We start from the raw sequence: 18962 nt of genomic DNA, 5'->3' as shown, positions 1-18962 counted from the left end.
CCCCACCCATAGGCTCTGACACAGATCCTCTGGACCCAGGATCTCATAGACATTGTCTTTGGGTCCTCATCTGTGACACAGTGACAGTCACGAAGTAAGATAGGATGACATCCAGTTCCTCAGGATGCTCTAGAAAGCCTTCCCTTTAAGGAGACATTACAGCTGAATAGTGAGACCTTTAGGGACAGCACACCTGGGTCTGGGTCCCTGCTGTGTGGTCATGGATCAGTTACTTAATCTCTCTGATGAAGTGGTACTAAGCATTCTAGCCTCTGAAGGATACTTCAAGGGTGAATTTTCTGAGGGGGCAAAGTCAACAGGCCCTGTGACTACGGATGGAGCAGAGGGTACCTGGGCATGTGACTCTCAGAAGAGCTTTGCTGCCATGCCCCGTGCTCCAGGGGACAGAGGACAGCGGCACCATGCGAGGGGAGCAGACAGATGCTCCATGCAGGTCCCTCTCTCCTCTTAACCCACTACGTGTCCCTGGGGCCCCAGAAAGTCTCCAAAAGATGGGCAGACCCACCTTATCTGCGATTTTGACAAAAAGGCTGAATCCCTCCGAAGACTTGAGGAGCAGCCGGCTGGCGATGTTCTGACAGAAGTCCTTGGCCTTGGTGCTGGACTCCACCTCAAAAGCCTAGGGGTGGTGCACACTCAACCTCTGCAAGACCTCCCAGCCCCCTCTGCCCATCTCTGCTGTCTCTCCTGTCCAACCAACCAACCAAGACCGAGTTCCTCCCTTTTGAGACCACTGCCCTATTGGGCTGTCTTGATGGATCCAGATCTGCATGTAGCATTTGAAGAGCAATTCCCACTTGGCTTTTCCTAGAGCTCACTGTCCCTGTCCCTGTCCCTATCCCTGCAAGCAGGACTAGGCCTGGTGCTGGCCTTCCAGGTCCAGGCCTGGATAGTGAGAGCAGGGGTTGGGGGGACTCAGCAGTTTGGGCAGGTTGGGGGAGGGGATGAAAGGGAAAACCAACCAAGAGGATGGAAGGATGGACTGGGAACAGCAGCCCCAACTGTGACAATGTGGGCGAGTGGAGTTTGAGGGAGAGAGGAAAGGAGAGATGGACGGACTATAGATGGGAAAGAGTGTGGGAAATGTCTGAATTTGCCTCAGAATCCTGCTGTGGCATCAGAGTCTCCAGGATCAGGATACAAGGTAAGATGTCAAATTCATGACAGAACGCCTGACTGGGGAGTTGGGGGTGGGGGTGGGAGCTAAGATCTAAGGTGGAGGGGACCTAACCCCAGGAGTGTCCGTAGTCTTTAGATCAAGTCCCATTCTACCCAAGGGCAAGAGAATGATGCCAGGGTGCCAGGTGTTGTTAGAGACACCCTGTGCAGGCTGAGGGAGCTTGACCCTGTCCGAGGGGTCAGACTCGTGTGTGGAGTCCCTTACCTCGTCTGTGTCGTCAGGGAAGTAGACCTTGTGGAAGATCTGGGTGGTCTTGTGCTGGATGGCCTCTACCTCCACCAGGTGCGGGGGGTACTTCCGGGAGCCATTTCTGAAAACACGGAGGGAGAGAGGGAAGGAAGCATGTTCCTAGGTCCACACGGCTGGGGAGCAGAGGAATCAGGGGACTGGCGCCAGCCTGACCCCCACCTCTATGCCCATCTGTAGGCTCGGCTGTGTGGCCTCCCGAGCCCCGAGTTCCCAGCCAGGGAGTGGGATGGTGACTGGAGCAAGAGCAAAGGGTGTGAGTGGGCTTTGCAGAGTCTGCAGTGGGGCCCAGGGGCCACCTTCCCAGTGCCCCGAAAGGTGACCATTTCTGAAAACACGGAGAAACCAGGCTCCCCAACTGTAGCCAGCATGGGCTGCAGCTCCTGCCACCGCCAAGCCGGGAAACTCAGGGATAGGCTTCTCTCACTGTGTGCTCAAGTCCTAGAGTCTGCAGCACCCAGAGTCTGTCCTACAGCTGGGTGTGGCCAGACTGCCCCGCCCCCAGTGCTTGCCCCACCCCCAGTTCTTGCCCAGCCCCTGTGGCTCCAGTACCTCAGGGCTTTCTGGAGCCTCTGCAGGCAGTCAATGGCAAGAGGACAGTGCTTGCGGGACTGCAGGAACCGCTGAACATGAGGCAGGAGGATGTTGCTGGGTGGGAAGAGGCCCGTGCACAGCCATAGCAGCTCCCAGCCCCTCTCTTCGCTGTACCTGTGGGGAAAGGACCAGAGTAGTGGGTACCCGTGCACCCTGGAGCTAACCTTCTGTCCAAGGACCAGAAGGTTACACTCTCGTGACAGCCAGAACCAAGAAGTGCTCCTCAGTGTGGCCATGTGCCCATACCGGGTCATACAGTGGCCAGTCCACGGGGACACAAGGTTCCGGTGCCAGAATGAAAGTCCACAGTTGTCCAGCACTCTGTCTGGGTGAACAGCTCCCTTGAGCACACTGACAATTTATTAAACTGTAGTCCACACAAACCCACCGCAGATCAAAACACTGTCCTGACTCTTCAAAAGCAAGCCTCCTGTGACTTCTCCAAAGACCAAATCTCCCTACAAAAGAGCCACCTCCTGGGCCTCACCTGAATCCAGGCACAGGAGCCTTTCCCATGAGCACTAGGGTCTCATTTTGGCAGAACTCTAACCATAAAACAATAGCTAAGGACCTTCCTACAGAATTCAGCCTTGTCAGCTAAGCCTCACTGTGAGGCCTTGAGGAGACCAGAGAAGGGGCTGATCGATTGGACCCAAGATGACACGAGCCTGGACCTCCAAGAGCAGGCACTTACCTCCTCCCGGGCTTGGCTCTCCCTGGCCTTACTAAACCCTTTCATTTGCATGCATGTGGGCAAAAGGGACTCTCACCCTTTTGAGAGTTTTATCCCAAGCATGGGGACCTTCCCAGCTCCCTCAGTTGTTTATCTTCCAAGTCATTAGACCTGCTGACATGAGGCTAGTCCCCTTGCCTTAAGACACAGCAGTGTGACTCTTGGTTAGAGGACCTCTGTATCAACCCTGGAAGAGAGTGTGATGGCTTTTCACTGGGGCACAATTCCCTCTCAGAATTCTCCTCCCCTCTTTTTTTTTTAAAGATGTATTTATTATATGTAAATACACTGTAGCTGTCTTCAGACACACCAGAAAAGGGCATCAGATCTCATTATGGATGGTTGTGAGCCACCATGTGGTTGCTGGGATTTGAACTCAGAACCTTTGAAAGAGCAGTCAGTGCTTTTAACTGCTGAGCTATCTCTCCAACCCCCAAAGATTTATTTTGTGTATAAGAGTATACTGTTGCTCTTTTCAGACACACCAGAAGAGGAAATTGGATCCTATTATGGATGGTTGTGAGCCACCATGTGGTTGCTGGGATTTGAACTCAGAACCTTCGAAAGAGCAGTCAGTGCTCTTAACCGCTGAGCCTCCTCCCCTCTTATTGCAGCATATACCAATAGTTCTTGTTTCATGGTCTTGGTAAAGACATCTTCTCTACCTGTGTCACAGGCCCTCCACACCATCTCACACGGAGGGGATGGTGAAGGGAAGGAGGGATACATTGTAGGCCCAATGCCCCCAGCACAGGATCCTTTCCTGACAGATCACGGGCTGACAGCCACTCACTCAGTCCGAGTCAGTACCGGGGTTAGAAGGGGGTGTTGGGAAGGCTGGGCTGTGGCCTTGGAGGCTACTCTAACCCCTTCTGGGTTCTTGGCAGGTTGACCCCGGGCCCCAGGCCAACTGCCTCAAGAGGTCCCACAGTGTCTGCTCACCTGATGTGATTGTCAGTCAGCTGCTTCAGGATCTGCACGTAGGCCTCATCTTTGAGGGGCTCGGCCTTCAGTGCCCACTCAAAGATCTGGTCAGTGAGCTCATTGACGGATCGCGTCCTCTTGGATGGGTAGTCGCCCATGTACTTGAGCACAGGTGAGGGGCTGTCAAGGAAGGACTTGTGGCTGAAGGGGAAACACTGGCCTAAGAAGTGGGAGTCGGACTCTCACGGCCCCAGGACGCTGAGTTACATAGTGGATGTGGCCTGCTCACCACTTCCCTTCCTGCCCATCATGGCTGCCCTTCCTCAAGCCCTGCTGACCCTACATCCCAAGTGCCCAAGGCAGCCAGAAAACACTGACCAATCCCCAATCTGAATTTGCCTCCTCCTGCCCAGCAGCTCCCCCTGTTCCTAATGATCTAATGCTGTGTGTGTGTGTGTGTGTGTGTGTGTGTTGCTAGGGATTGACCTCAGAACCTTGGCCTGATAGGTAAACACTTTACCTCCCAGTTATATCTCCAGCAGTCAAAGCTTTTTAACAGACCCTGGGAACCTTTCTTTAGCATACATCTGCCCTTCAGCTATGCTAAATAATTTTGTACCCTTGAAATAGCCCTGCTGATTTGCCTCAGGACCTTGGCGTATGCCATCCCACTCCCCAGGAAGGCTCTCTATAGGTTTGTTCTGGCACCATCACTGCTGATTCTGGCCAGCATGGCGTCCTTATGAGGCCATGGGCTGGCTCTTGTCACAGCTTTGTCTGTGCCTGGCCCAGTGCAGGGCAAAATGCTTGTATTTTAACAGGATGACAAGATCAAAGGAGGCCGAGGATAAGGCTGTCCCTTGCAAACTGAGGTGCCATGTGGCCAGCCAGGGTCTTCCATCGCCAGGACCCAGTCCCGCCGTGCTCTGCCCCAGCCCCTCCCCGCTGCCCTCCTTTCTTCCGTGGTGGTGGATATCTATGAAGGCCATGCAGGCTTCCTGGGAGAGTTCCTCGCTGCCCAGGATCTTCTTGAGCAGGGCCTGCTTGAGGGGCTCCCGTGTGTGGCTCCACAGCCGGTCCTTACCGCGGGCCTTGGACACCATGACGCGGCTCAGCGTGTGCTTGGGTGGGGGCCTGTCAGGCATGGAGATGGTCAGTACCTGCCTCACCACAGGAAATGAGCCACTCCCCAACTTGTTCTTCCCGCCGTGCTTCGCAATGCACACACATGACACCTTCTCCAGGACCCTCTGCCCTGCTCCCAGGGACCCCCAGGCAGAGCAGAGCACCCCAAAGCACAGCCTCTGTCTTCCTGCCCAGCCCCTGCCCCCCAGACACCACCCAGAGGAAGAAAGGATGAGATGAGGCCACACAGAGGGCACACCCTGGACAACAGAAACTGCTTATGCTTCCCCCGAGCTGGCCCTGCTCACAGGTGGGGACATCTCAAAGAGCGCCATTCTTGTCCCTGACCTGCCACCCGACATCACCTGAAGTAGTCGTAGGAGAACTCCTCCAGCGTGTAGGGCTTGGTGCGCACCTCTGGCTCTGCTGTGCGCAGCTGCATGAGCCGGACAACATCCTGCCTCTGGTCTGGGGTCATAGTGACCAGGGCCTGGGAGGCAAGAGATAGGGAGGACATGTCAGCTCTTCAGCTGGGGCCACTGGGATCTGGTAAAACTGAAGCCTTCCAGAATGGGACGGGGAGACTCATTCTTCATGGGTGGACCCCACAGGAGCTGCCTGGAGAGCTGTACTGAATCCTCGAGCTGTGGTCCATGAAAAAAGAGACCCTCACCTAGCTGTGGCCCGTGACAATGATCCTCCTCCCTGCCCCTAGGCCCCTCCCCAACTGAAGTAAATTTGGAAGATACCCATACATTAAGTCTGTGGTCCCCCCAAACCCCAGGCCTATCTGTCATCTACACTGGAGATACAAATCACAGAGTGTTCCAGTCCTTCATTGTAATGACCAGACGTGAGAAGAGCAATGGAGGGTTCGGGGACACTCCTGGTGCTGGTCACATACCACAATCTCCCTCGGTGGCAAGGTAACAGTGGGCATGACATATACACAGTCAGTGGGGAAGTCTCCACGCTGCTTGGTCCTCTCGTTGACGCCATTGGCCCAGCCTGAGGTCATGACCTGCTCACCAGTGTCGTGGTCGAGAATGATGAGGTCGCCCTTGGCGAAGCTCAGGAAGCCTGACTCCTCGCCAGCTTTGAAGTGGGGGGGGGGGGGCAGGTCCACATGGGGGCAGGAAACAAGGGTGGGTTAGAACCTCTTCATTTGGGATGGTGGCCTATAAGCTATGGCTTCCCACTGAGGGTCTATACCATCCCCCACCCTGCACATTCTTTGTGCAAACCCCGTACCCAGATTTAGCCGTCAAAGCGGGTCGCCCTCCTCTCAAAGCTCAGCTCCTTCCTCCCCACTCCTGACCTTCCTCCTCCTCCTTGCCAGTTTTAACCAAGCCAAGGCAATGGCAGTTTTGGACACACCGGCTTTCTGTGTGCATGGCTCTCCTCTGCCTCAGACCCCTGCTCACTTAGGCTTCCTCCCTGGACCAGGCTGCACGGAGAGTCTGACCCCCAAGTTCCCACAGCCTCTGGGTTTCCATGGTCACTGTGCTATCACCATTTCCCACACGCCTCCCCCCAGAGTCCGGGCTCCACGTTGCTCTGGAGAGCCCCGTTGTGTCATCAGGTGTGGAACATCCCATGTGACTTGGAGCTGGTGATAGGAGGTAAGCTACAGTCTTAGGAGGGATTCTGTGGCGTGCAGGAAAGGCAGTTCTGCTGGAGACCCAGTGTGTAGCAAATACAAGGCACCGGCCACCTGCTGTGAGTGCCAGGCCAGCTACCCAGTCTGCCTACGCCCTCCCCCCCCCCAGAGCACCCACATCAGCGCTCACTCACCGGGGTTGGGGTTGTCCTGCAGCGCCACCACATACTTAGACCTCTTCCGGAGCCCCTCCAGAAAGGTGACCACCAGGTCACGGATGTCCTCGGCATTGCTGGATGTGAAGGTATACTCGTCCCCTTTGATGGTGGCCAGTGTAAAGCTAGGGGCCATCAGTTTTGCTCCCCTACAGGACCAACACGAAGAACAGGGTCCAGCCGGGGTCAGCCCTGCCAGGCCCGAGTGACAAGTAGTACAGCCCAAGTCAGAGCAGCCCAAGGAGAGCAAGACGCGGCACGCCCTGAAGGACCAAGGCCAATTGTCAGAGTGTCCTAGACACCCAGACAGGGCCCTGCCAGGACAAGGCCTGGCCCACTGGGATGATACACACAGGCACATCTGGACCAGCTCTGGTCCAGAAGCGGCCCACTCTGGCCCAGTGTCTACCCTTTAAGGCTCAGCTGATGCCTCTTTCACCAGGAAGTCTTCCCGGCTCTCATCATAGCTGAGACCCACTCCCACACGCCCCAGACAGATGCTCTGGGCTGCACCGCACTGTGGACCAGTGACTAATCCAGGACCCTACCACCCTCTGGGTGCTTCTCAGCTGACAAAGAGGCCCCCCATTGATAACACTGATTGTGTCCCCAGCCCAGGAGCTGCGCCCTCTCCTGCCATCACTCTGTCTGTGCCCTGGCGGCCATCCCCACCTACTGCTGGACACAGCCATGATCTCCGGGAAGGACAGCTCCAGAAGCACCTGCTCCTGCTCGTCCACGAAGTACACACCCGTCCAGTTGACAGCCACAATGACATCACTCTTGGGAAGGGGAGGGCCTAGGAGAGTGACAGAGCTCTGAGAGGGGGCCTCCCTGATCACGGAGCTAGCTCCTCCCCGGTCCTCATAACTACAACATGGTGGCTTCTGCAGACGGGAGCTTCTTCCTGGTTTATAAATAGGGAGAGTGAGGAACCTCCGCATGGCTACCGTACAAAGTGAAACCCAAAACGGGGTGGGAAGAAAATGCTGGTTTGAGAAACAGCCTCAGTCCCTGTCCGGGACCAAGGTGAGAGGTAGGGAGGGGTCAGACAACTGAACCCCAGGGTTGTCTGTGGCTCTGAGACCATGCAATTCTGAGAAGCCCGGAATGAGCGCAAGGCTGACACAGAGCAGACACTCAGCAGTGTTCACAAAGGTCATCGGAGCTGATGGGTTATGTGGGCTGGCACAGCACCAGTCAGTTACTTGCCCTCAGCCATAGCCACCCACCCTTGGCCTCTTGGAAATAGCCTAACAGAGCTTTAACGATCAGCTGTCCAAACCAGTGGGCCATCATCGCCGACTGCACGGGTCTCCTACAGCCCCTCAGCAGTGGAACCTGAGAAGACCAGGCACCTGCAGAAAGATTATCAACCCCCCCCCCCCCACATGGCTGGGGCCACAGATACCTGAGAATTTGTAGGCTTCGTAAAACCTGGAGAAGAGCAGCGGCCACTTGAAACGGGCGTAATTGACCACATCCTCTTTGACCTTCTGGGCGTCCGTTCTCCTCTGGGCATAAATTCCCTGCAGAGGGCAGTGTGGGATAAAGATCAAAGGCCCGTGGGCAGGCTCTAGAAACTAGCTACCCCTTCTACCAGGTGAGGGCGGGCGTAGGGGCCTCTGCTTCTGTCAGCCCGCAGACACCCCGCTTTCTCTAATCCAGTCTGTACCAGAGCTCTTGCAAGTCTCTTTGTGGGTGGGTCCCAGGCAGAAAAGGAAAACATAGCTGCCACCCCTGGGGACTCCCCAATGCGGTGGCCCAACTGAGGGTGATGGCGAGCCACTGGGAGGCGTACATTGTGTAGGGAGGCATGAGAGCAGAGAGAGGTTGGGGCACCACAGCACAGAAATCTGGGTCCCAAGGGCGCATTTCTACAAGGCTAGACAGGCAGGTGTCCGAGGAGCAGTGGCCTTGGAAGAGGACAGGCCTGGCAAGAGCTGCGGCGACACTCCCGTCAGGGAGCAGTGCCCTGTGTCCTGTAAGAACACCATGGTCCTGGGGCAGAATGGGGTGGGGGGTCAGAATGAATGTGTGGCCATGGCAGTCCCAGATAAAAGTGCTCATTCCAACCACATATAGGGCATTGCCACCCACAAGAGGGCTAGCATGTCCACAGGCCAGGGACAGTAAGCACTGGCTGAGAGTTTGATATAACCAATTTAACCTCCAAGTGTTCAGCATATGATAGACATGCATGTGTGTGTGTGTGTGTGTGTGTGTGTGTGTGTGTGTGTGTGTGTGTGTGTGTACGCGAAAGCCACAAAGCAGAAAGTGGGGAGCTAGACGTGGCAGTGAGGGGCCCCCAACTCGAAACGTCTCTGCATGTTTGAAATGGCTTCAGGATGTTTTTATAATTTCCCCCTCTTGTGTCCAAGTCTTCACATCCCAGGGTGCACATTTGCAGATAAAGTCTATAACAAGTGATTGGCATGAGCCCTCTCCTAACAGACTGTGTCCTCATGAGGAGAGGCAATTAGTGCATGTGACCCCAGAGGAAGGCAATGAGGAGCAGAAAAGACAGAAACCTGGGGAGAATCCAGACCAGAAGACCCTGATCTCAGCCTGGGACCCTAGAGCTAACACTGAAATGTCTGTGACTCCCATGTTCAGGGTGGCTTCTTCCTGCCCTTCTGAAAAGCACCTGCATCCACTTCTGTCCAGTGCAGGAGGGCCCAGGGCTCTGACACACACACAAAGCTTCTGTGAACCAGATAAAACCAGGACCGAGCTGTGGATCCCAGAAGAGCATGTCCATCCCCCTATACTCCCAAGACCTGACTCCAAAGTAAATTGAACACTACCACGCCACCCAAAGCAGCTCCACACATATGCCTCACTGGAAATAAATGCTGGGGCAGCGGGGAAGGCCGAGAACTGGGGAGTGAAGCTTTTTGGGAGGCAAAGAGGGACAGGCCTCAGTAACTTGACAGTTACAACAGGAGGCAAGAAGAGATGGCCAAGAAGAGTTTCTCCTGGGAGATGGGGGGTGAGGGAAAGAAATACTCTAGGGGAGAGAGGGCTAGGCCTGCAGGGGACCCTTGAAGAGGACGTTCAGAACCAGGTAGGTGCATGGAAGGTACCACAGGACCCTAGGTGTGGAAGAGCCTTATCTGCAGGGTATGAGATACTATCCTTGAGGACCTCCAGTAACTGAGGCCAAGTCTGCTCTGATATAGCATGGCCTTGAAGGAAAGAGGTGCTTGGATCCCTTACAACCAACTACACCCAGCTGCTGCTTTTGCAGGCTCCTTAGCTCCTCTATTAGATCATGGCCTGGGACTTCAAAAGGAACCTATACCCAGAGTGCCCAAGTAGGAAGGTACTGGAGTTCTTAGGAAGAAGGAAGGAACATTTCCTAGACGACTTCCATTATTAGTCCTGAGTGGTCACTCAGAAAGCACAGCATTGTAATCAACAGGAGAAGTCACCCTCAATGTCCATGACCCCAGGGATCCCTCAACAGGCCGCACGACCAGCTTTGACCCTGCTGTGTCTCAGGTCCCCAGCCCAGAGAAAGTGATATATATGAATGATGTCCGTGGTGGGGGATGGGGAAGGGGGCAGGAGGCCCTGGTCCCCAGCAGCTGTCAAGCAGAAGACATCAGGTGCCAGCCGTGATGCTGTGGATGCTTGGGGCCACCACTCCGGGCCCTCCCTCTCCCTACCTTCTTGTGGGCCGCAATAGCCAGCTGTGCCCACTTCTCAAGATTCTTCAGCGGTGTGATCTCCCGGTCGGGGATGTAAGTGGGCACGAGGCTCAGCAGACGCTCCAGAATCATCTCAGAACCATAGTCCACAAAGTACTGCTGAGAGGCCAGCTCGGCCAGGTCATCCTCCTGAGGATGACACGCCCCGTCACCACTTACCACCCCTTAGGATGCCCTTCCAGCCCAGCCCCCCTCCCAGCCGTGCCTCCATAGCTTGGGGACCCTGACCCTCAGGACCCTGCATTCTCCCCATCTCACTTCTCTTCACAGGGCAATCATGAGGTCCCTAAGCCCACAGCCGTATTCTTGCCCCGTGCCTGGTCCCCTTGGCACCAGCACAGAGCTGGCTTCTGTCTAGGGACACAGAAACTGAGCTGTAGAGAGCAGGTGACCCAGCTGACAGTGGTCAGACAGCTGGGCTCGGTGCTGTGTGAAAGCCACATGGGCTGGCAGTGCTGTCTTGGACACTGGACCATTATCTCCAAACACAAGACCCTCAGTTCTGTCCCCAAAAGGAGGTAAACTGAGATACACCTGCAAATCCTGATCTAAATGATCGGATCTTCTCCTTCAGAGCAGTTCCTGGACTAAGAACCACACAACTATGTCTGTCAGCCCCTACAGGTATCCTGCATGTGCACCGCAGAGTGCATGGACCCGTTCCCATGGGGAATCAGGATAGCATTCTGAGTATCTGCTGCACACAGCTCATGTGAGGTCAAGTAGCACCGAGTCCAAAAGAAATCCAGGAAATGTCCAACTGCCACCCGGCCGGTGTCGGCTCCATCTGACAATAGTCCTTAGCCTGTGGCCACGGCCTCTGGTGGCTCGTGCACCCCACTTACCTTCTCACACCTGTACTCCCCCAAACTTGACTCCTCGCACCACCTGCTGGTAGATGAGGTTGGTGGCCACGTTGTCCTCCGAGGGGTTGTGCCAGGGCGTGAAGACCTCTTTCCTGAAGAAGAGCCTCCACGGAGCGTTGCGCTCCTGCGCGCCCTGCTCCTTGGCGTACTGCTCACACTGGGAGATGGCATCCATGACGTGGTCACTGCCACTGCCCAGGGAGGACACCTGCGAGCAGAGGAGAGACAGCACAGTGGGAGGAAGGACAGGGTGGGGTCACAGAGGGATTTCAAAGGGTCAGCCTCCCTGCCAACTGCATGAGTACAGAGTCCGGAGGCCCAGGGGAGGCAGGACTGGGTCCTAGGTCCCTTGGGAAGCTGATCCCAGGGACAGGCTCAGAGCTGATTGTAGCATGCAGTGACTGCCTTTCAAGGCATGTATATGTGGGAGTCCCTTTTTTTCTCAGACCAAGGGATGCTGTTCGGCAAGCCATCACTGGAGGGGCCAACTCATGAGGGAAGATTCAGGCAAACCAAAGGTAAGGTCCTGTCCCTGGGTCTTCCCAGTCCTAGAGGAAGCTCCAGGCCTAGCTCAGCAGAAAAGACCATGTGCCCACACCAGGAGGACTCCCAGCTGGAGAAGATGTGGAAAGGGCCGACTAGTGGCTGAGCAGGCTTCTACACATCACAGCAACGGATGTGACCCTGGAGAGCAGAGTTGCCTGCCCTCTTCTCTAAGCAGGAAGAAAAGGGCTTTCCCCTGGATACCCATGGTTGGAGAGCAGTCTGAACCTCTGACCTTGGGAAGAGCTTGACACCATTTCTATAGAGCCTGTTCCCCATAGCTTAAGTGACTCACATGCATGCGACCACCTCAGCCAGCAGATGGCAGCACTGGGCTGGGCTAGGCTTGGGCCACCATACCTTATCGAACAGGGCGATGTAGAGGGAGAAGCCAAAGCGGTCCTTGAGTGAGATCTTGTCAGCCAGAGCATTGCACAGCTCCTTGGCTGTGGTTGCTGAATCTGTTAGCAGGGTCTTAGTGGTCCCATCCATGAAGGTCACAGGTAACATGATGGGCTTCTTGGACTTGGTGGCCTGAAAGTGACAGAGAGGGTCTGTGGTCTCTTCTCTCTCTCTATGCTCTGGCTGCCTCCGGGGCTGGAGCTGATGACCCCCATACTGCCAGCATCCCACTGGGGCAGCACCTGGATCTGTCACAGGTATCCACCCTGAGGGGACATTTAGATGTCTAGTGCCAGGGACCCAAGTCTAGGAGGAAACCACTGCAGGAGCATGGCCTTGACTAAGTCCCATGGGCATAAGACAGGCAGAAAGAGCCCATGGCACTTGGGATTTTCATATTCTGGGAGTCCCGAGATTCCAGAACCCAAGGAGCCCTGCAATCTGACATGAAGGGGGCACTTCTGAGGCATTAGAGACCACGTTCCCACATGCATGCTGTGTGAGCCTTGCCAACCTGCAGCTCCAGCCAGCTGGGTGGCTGTGTCCGAGTTCCATTGACAAAGGTCCTTCTCAGGCGCTCCTCACAGTAGGGGGCATAGCCGGGCGGGCCCCCGTGGATGAAGTTCCGCAGGTACTGCAGACAGGAACTCAGTGAGGCAGTCTCCACCCTCGCTGCGGCCGCGGCCTGCAGTCCCTCCAGGCTTCAGCAGGGCCACCTACAGCCCCCTTTTCTAGGCCTACTCTGCTACCCCTGGAATCAAGTGCATGCCCTGCAGCTTGGCAGGATGGCCAGACAGTCAATCTCCTCAGCTTCACCCTCACATTCTATCTCTTCCCCTCTCTGTTGCAGCTGCTGCTCCCCTTCAGGGTCCCATTTGGTCTCCCCCAACTCCCCCACCCTCATGGCACCCAACTAGTACCCAGAGCCTGGCACAGAGAGATATCAAAGTGCCTGCCCCAAGATACATGCTTGGGTTGTTCAATACATCCTTATCACACTTGACCTCTATGGAACGATACCGACAATGCCAAGTGCTGGTCGCCTGGACAAAGGGGGCCTGGGAGGAAGGGGCTGGGCAGTGTGAGACCTTCAAACCTGGGAGGGGCTCTGTCCCCACAGTGGCGTATGGGACTCCAGGACTGGGGAAGTCCCAGGATTCCACATGAGGAACATTTATGAGGCCCCAGAAAGCACGTGCCACATACACGCTGTGTCCCAGCGTAGAGGGGCCCTGCACCCTTCCCGCCCCGCCCCAGACCATCTTCCTTACCTTAACAAACTTCTCGGAGGGGGCGAAGCAGCCCACACAGAGAGACACGAGGATCCAGCCCCTGGCATAGCTGCTCTTGGATGGGTTGTGTGTGAGCTGTTTGCTGATCTGGCAGTAAATCTCATCCCTAAGTGGGGACAATGTCTCAGAGGTGACACCAGTCACCACCCCTCTACACCTCAGCTCTTCTGACCAGCCAACCTAAGGCTTCCCAGGAGACAGAGACAGGCTAGATAAAGAGGCTGAGCAGAGGGTCTTGCTTTAGATTTGGGGGTCACCAGGAATAAGGCATGGCCCAGGAATCCACAGAGTGACCTGTATCCCGATACAAGTTCAAAGGTCACAGCCCCTGATGTCCACCCTGCCTAGCCCCAGGTCAACCATATCTAGCCTGAGAAAGGGACTCCACAGTCAGGGACAGCTTCTGTAATAGTGACCGACATGACAGAAATAAACCAGGCACCTGGGAGGGTGTCAGGGCCAGTGAGCGGGGACCCTGACTCTGGGGCACATCTCTCCAGTCTGTGAATGCACCACTGCACTAAGCTGAAAACATCTTCTCTTAAGACCATTTTCTCTGTCTTGGGAGCTCCAAAATGGCTTACCTGCCCAGGACACACACACACACACACACACACACACACACATTCTCTTCTCTGAGGACAGTGTGCCAGGTGAGAAGCAGGACTGTCTAATTCAGTAACTTCTCAATTTGGAGAGTTTACAAACCAACAAAATTTCAAGTTGCCATCTTTTTATCATGAGAAGAAGATAGCACACGTACGTTCCCACTCCTTGCCCATGACCCAAATCATTTCATAGAACAAGGGCCACTTGAAATATCCAAAACAGACTGGCAGCAGCCCTCACAGCAACAATCAGGTCTATAAGTGGAACTGGCATAGCTCGAGGTCCCATCTTGTCACAGACCAGTGGGGACCCAGTGCTGAAGTCTCTGACTTGGTCCCATTCAACCAACAGAAGGTGACAGTGGCTAAGCCAGAGAAGGAAGGTTAGCCACGGTCCCTCGGGACTCTACTTTCTAGCCCTTTTTGGCCTGGGGCTCCTGGCACAAGATTCCTGAACAGTCTGCTTCAGATGTGGCAGACAGATAACCTGGTGTCCACCTCTTCCTCCTGGTGACCCTGGGTGGCCTGAAGCTCAAATGGCCTTGAGGAGCAATGGGAAGAGGTAAGGCTGACAGGTAGGTGGTCTAGAAGTCCAAATAACTCCTGGAAAGCCTCTTCCTCACGCTGGGCCTCAGTTTCCCCATCAGGAAGATGGAACTTGTCTCTTGTCCTACACTCCCAATATAAACATAAGTTCTTGGGATCTCCAAGTCTTTACCTATGGTCATATAACCCAGTTCCCCGAGAAGCCCAGTCCCCACATTGGGTTAACTATCTAATTGTACAGGTGACTCCAGAGTCTTCCCACCAAATGGCCATCAGTAGAGGTCTCTCCTGGCCCAGGGATGGAAACAATAGCAGAGTCTCTAGGCATCGAGTAACCTCGCCATTGGCCTGGCCAGCTGCTCTGAAGGGTTTAAATTAGAATGCTCAGGCAGGGCCATGATAACCATTAGCTACAGGCTACAGTCCGCTCGATCCATTCACGGTCTCGAAGTCCCGCCTTCCCTCAGATCTCAGATGTGGGCACTATTCTTTCCAGATAAGGCATAGAGAGATGGAGGGGATAAGGAGTTAGGGCCATATGCCAAGCCAGCAACAGAGCTAACACGGGCATTTTTGCTTAATCTGTGGCTAATGTGGAGCCATTGCCGGTGGCCCTGAGCCTGCCAGCCTCTGCCTAGAGAGCACCCCGCTGCATCCCACTGGCCCTTGGGTACTGACCGCAGTGCAGGCCGCAGGATGCCGTTGCCAATGATGAAGTGCAGCTTCTCTAGATTTGAGGTGGGCCGGTCCTCCAGCATGCTGTTACCCTGCACCGTGGATTCCCCATCCTGCAGCCTCTTGGTCACCTAGGACAAGGACACAGGCTTAAGGCGAGGACACAGGTGAGGCTTGGGTGCTGCACCTGCTAGGCTCCCCAGAGGGCACAGATGGCATCACCGATGGGGTGCTGTCCTTGCCAGCCACTGCAGAGACTAGATGGACACGCGGATGTCCCCTGGGCTGTCATCACTCCAGCCTTAAAGACTAAGAACTAGACCGCATGGCTGGGAGCACCAGCCCAATGCCGCCGGCTTAACCCTTTGCTCCTCAGTCCCACCCAAGGGAAACCCTTTCAGCCAGGATGTGTCCCATCCCTGACTCTGAGGCCACCATCTCACACCTACGGCACCAAAGTACAGCCTGGTTCACAACCACCTACTTATCAAGGCCCCTGGCCCTGACGCGACCACCAGTTCTCAGTAGATGTGTATCTCTCTTCTGGCCTCATACAACCACAGAAGCAGCCCCTCGTTACACTCAAATGCAGTAAGAGACCCTCTATCATTGACAGAAAGGGCCATGCAAGGGTCTCCTAGCACCTAACCCATGCCTGTCTGTCTCAGCCCCCACCAGCCTACCCAGCCCTGTGTGCAAGGCCTTGGCAGTCTCAGAAGGTGAGAGCTGGATTGATGGGTGGCGGTGCTACTACTAAAAAGACTACAGAGGTCCTGGGATGAAATGCATGGTATACACACCAGCTAGAAGTACCCCCCTTTTCACGTGTGTGCTGGGCCCCTCCCCATTCTTTCTCCTCCCCTGGGAAGCCCCGCCCCAAGCATTTCCACACACTCCTGTCTGGTGGCTGCTCCAGTGCTGTGCTGTGCAGAAGAGAGAAGCACGGTTGGTTCTCTTCTCCATTCTCAGGGCCCCCAGCTCAGCTGTGCTGCGGCCTGGCTGCCTGAGGAAACCCCACAGGGCCGGGGCTCTGTTCTTACCTCTTCTGTGAGTTTGGACTTCTTCTTCAGTGTCAAGTGGACCAACTTGTGTCTCACACTGGTCTTCTTCTGCCCCTCAGAGAGGTGGGTCTATGTAACACATACAAGGATAAGACCTCTGGACAGTGGGGCTATGCAGTGTGTGTGTGTGTGTGTGTGTGTGTGTGTGTGTGTGTGTGTGTGATTTCCAGAGAGTTCACAAGATGCAAGCCATGAGGCCACCCTCTACTCTCACCCCTGCTGAGACTCAGAAAAACATAGTGTCTGAGGCCTCCCAGTGAGGCGTCCCTGGAGGCAGCTCCCATGGCAGAGCCTGTCTGGTCTGCAGTGTTATGATGAGAAGTTCACAGCTGGCAATTGATCACACATTATCCCCACAAGTAGGCAGAGAATGGCAGGGGACTAGGGCAGGGATGAGGCAGAGACAGACAGACAGACGACAGCTTTCTGCTGATTACTCGAGGCTGGTATGCTGACATTATCCCCACTAGCGCAAGACAGCCATCAGCCGGGGGTCCTGCGGCCTCACCTCGCCCTCGCCCTGCAGGGCCTGCAGCTCCTTCTTGTATGTCTTCTTGCCTAGGGTCTCGTAGATCTTAGTCATCACAGGGATCTTCTCACTGCCATCGCTCATGGCTGTGTGGTACTTGGGCTCTGGGAGGTCCCCCATGAACCGGAGGATGGTGATCCAGACAGCCAGTGCCGCCTGAGGATGGAGGGCACATGTAAGAAACCAGGGAGGCCGGGGAAGTGGCTCAAGCCGTAGAGAGAGCCTTGGAGTGGAAGCTGCAGAGATAGAGCACTGCAAATGTGGTCTGACCCTAGGTTGGGTGACTTGACAAGTGCAGCACCGACCACCCCAGCCCAGCCCTGTGAGCCATGGCCCAGCCCAGCCCTGTGAGCCACGACCCAGCCCAGCCCTGTGAGCCACGACCCAGCCCAGCCCTGTGAGCCACGACCCAGCCCAGCTGCAGGCAGCAGGCAGCCTCACCAGCTGGTCACCCTCATCGTCGTGGTAGAGCAGCGGCTGCTTGAGAGGCCTCCGTGTGTAGGAGTGTGTGGTTGTGCCCTGGAAGTAGGTGGCAGCAAATTTGGCGAATTTGTATTCAGAAAGGTCCTCCTCATCCTCATCAGGCAGTGGCAGAGCAGCATCCACGTCCTCTTCCACCATCTCCCTCCGTCCTCGCTCCAGGTCCTGATGGGCATGGAACGATTGTGTCTTAACAGTTAGGCCGAGCCCTGTAGCCACAGGGCCAGAACAGAGGCAGCACTGGCGGCTGCACCCCACCCCCAGAGTCGGCTCCTCTTCCCAGAGAGCAAGGCCTCTGCAAGGTCCTAACAGTGCCCAGCACCACATAGGGGATCCCCAAGGACTGAGGATAAAAGTTTGAGAACGGCTTTGGAGAGGGAGGGCGGGCAGACCAAGGTCCTGGGGCAGGCGGAGGCTGGAAGGGAGCTGAGACCCACAGTCCTTCACCCAGTCAGTCACCACTGCCTTCTATATCAGGACACAGGGTATGCGAGGAGACAGAGAAGGCACTGGGATACCTCAGGAAGTCCTGATACCTCAAAGCCACTAGGCGCTTGGCCCTCCTGGCCTGGCAGGCCGCCTGAAATCCCCAGGAAGCCGAACATCTTGTCCACCATGTCTGAGTGGTTGATGGGCTCATGGCGGGCCTTCTCCATCTGCGCCAGCAGCTCCTTCTTCCGCCGCGCCTCCTCCTTCTCCTTCAGCTCCCGCTCTGCATCCTCGCGGGCTAGCTGGGCCAGGCGCTCCTGAGGTGGTGGGGATGCAGAGGAAGTAAGTCAGCAGCCAGCAACACCGTTTCAGAGAATAGTTGTCGTCAGGGAGCCCGAGGGACCAGCGGCGGCAGCAGCAGGGGTGGCAGCAGCAATGGCGGCGGCCCCACTAGGGTTCTGACACAGGGCTGGGCTGCCTGTGCTTGTGGCCCCCATCTGAGACAGACAGATGTCCAGCATCCCTGGACCCCAGGAGGACACCTCTTCTAGAACTCTCCTTTCCCGACTGGCTTACCGTGCCTCACTCCATACCCTCCCTTCCCATGCTCTCCCGTTTCCAGGCCACAAAAACCACGAAGTCCTGGGCTGTGGCACTGGGAACTGTACTAGAGCTGACCAAAAGATTAATGTGAACCACATTTAAAAGGCAAAATAATGATGGTGGTGGCAGTGGCGGGGGTAGGGCTGCTTGCTGCTGCTGGCGGTGGTGATGGTGATAAATAAAACCAATATTAATAATGCTTTAATTATTTGAATTACGTTTTCAAATAGCATCTTAGAGCATGCGATCGGTATAAAAATTATGCCGGGATACCTTACATCTTTCTAACCACGGCTTTTAGCCGAACCACACTTCAGCATTTGGTGGCATTTGTGGTTGACAGCCTTGTGCCGGGCTGCGTGACCCTAGTCTCTCCCTTGTCAGGCTTTTGCCCTGGGTGTCGCCGCTTACCAGGAAGGTACCGTGGACACAGCCCAAACCCCAAGTGAGAGTTCAGCGGCTGTGTGCTGGGGGAACTAGGAAGAAGTATCTCCTAGGAGGAGGGGGGAAGATGGCAGGGGCAGGTGACAAGCAGCCATGGAGCACGGGGCAGCTGCTCTCGGGGAACCGGCGGCCT

The 18962-nt window shown here is 55.6% G+C and overlaps 1 protein-coding gene across 1 annotated transcript in view; it reads right to left on the bottom strand.

Moving 5' to 3' along the window:
- The window catches only part of Myo7a (myosin VIIA), a 62069-nt gene that overhangs the window by 7667 nt on the left and 35440 nt on the right, over positions 1 to 18962 (bottom strand). The window contains 21 exon segments of the mRNA XM_052158294.1: positions 527 to 640; positions 1406 to 1511; positions 2000 to 2155; positions 3717 to 3870; positions 4675 to 4832; positions 5189 to 5313; positions 5728 to 5918; positions 6618 to 6787; positions 7311 to 7437; positions 8050 to 8167; positions 10310 to 10480; positions 11197 to 11217; positions 11219 to 11425; positions 12121 to 12294; positions 12677 to 12796; positions 13434 to 13560; positions 15287 to 15414; positions 16324 to 16413; positions 16853 to 17029; positions 17315 to 17518; positions 17890 to 18099. Of these exon segments, the coding sequence (XP_052014254.1) occupies positions 527 to 640; positions 1406 to 1511; positions 2000 to 2155; positions 3717 to 3870; positions 4675 to 4832; positions 5189 to 5313; positions 5728 to 5918; positions 6618 to 6787; positions 7311 to 7437; positions 8050 to 8167; positions 10310 to 10480; positions 11197 to 11217; positions 11219 to 11425; positions 12121 to 12294; positions 12677 to 12796; positions 13434 to 13560; positions 15287 to 15414; positions 16324 to 16413; positions 16853 to 17029; positions 17315 to 17518; positions 17890 to 18099 (3048 nt within the window).

Source organism: Apodemus sylvaticus, chromosome 1 (assembly GCF_947179515.1).
Source record: "Apodemus sylvaticus chromosome 1, mApoSyl1.1, whole genome shotgun sequence".
NCBI classification, from domain to species: Eukaryota; Metazoa; Chordata; class Mammalia; order Rodentia; family Muridae; genus Apodemus; species Apodemus sylvaticus.
Note: the sequence above shows the minus strand (reverse complement) of the source record. Positions and strands in the feature narration are given on the sequence as shown.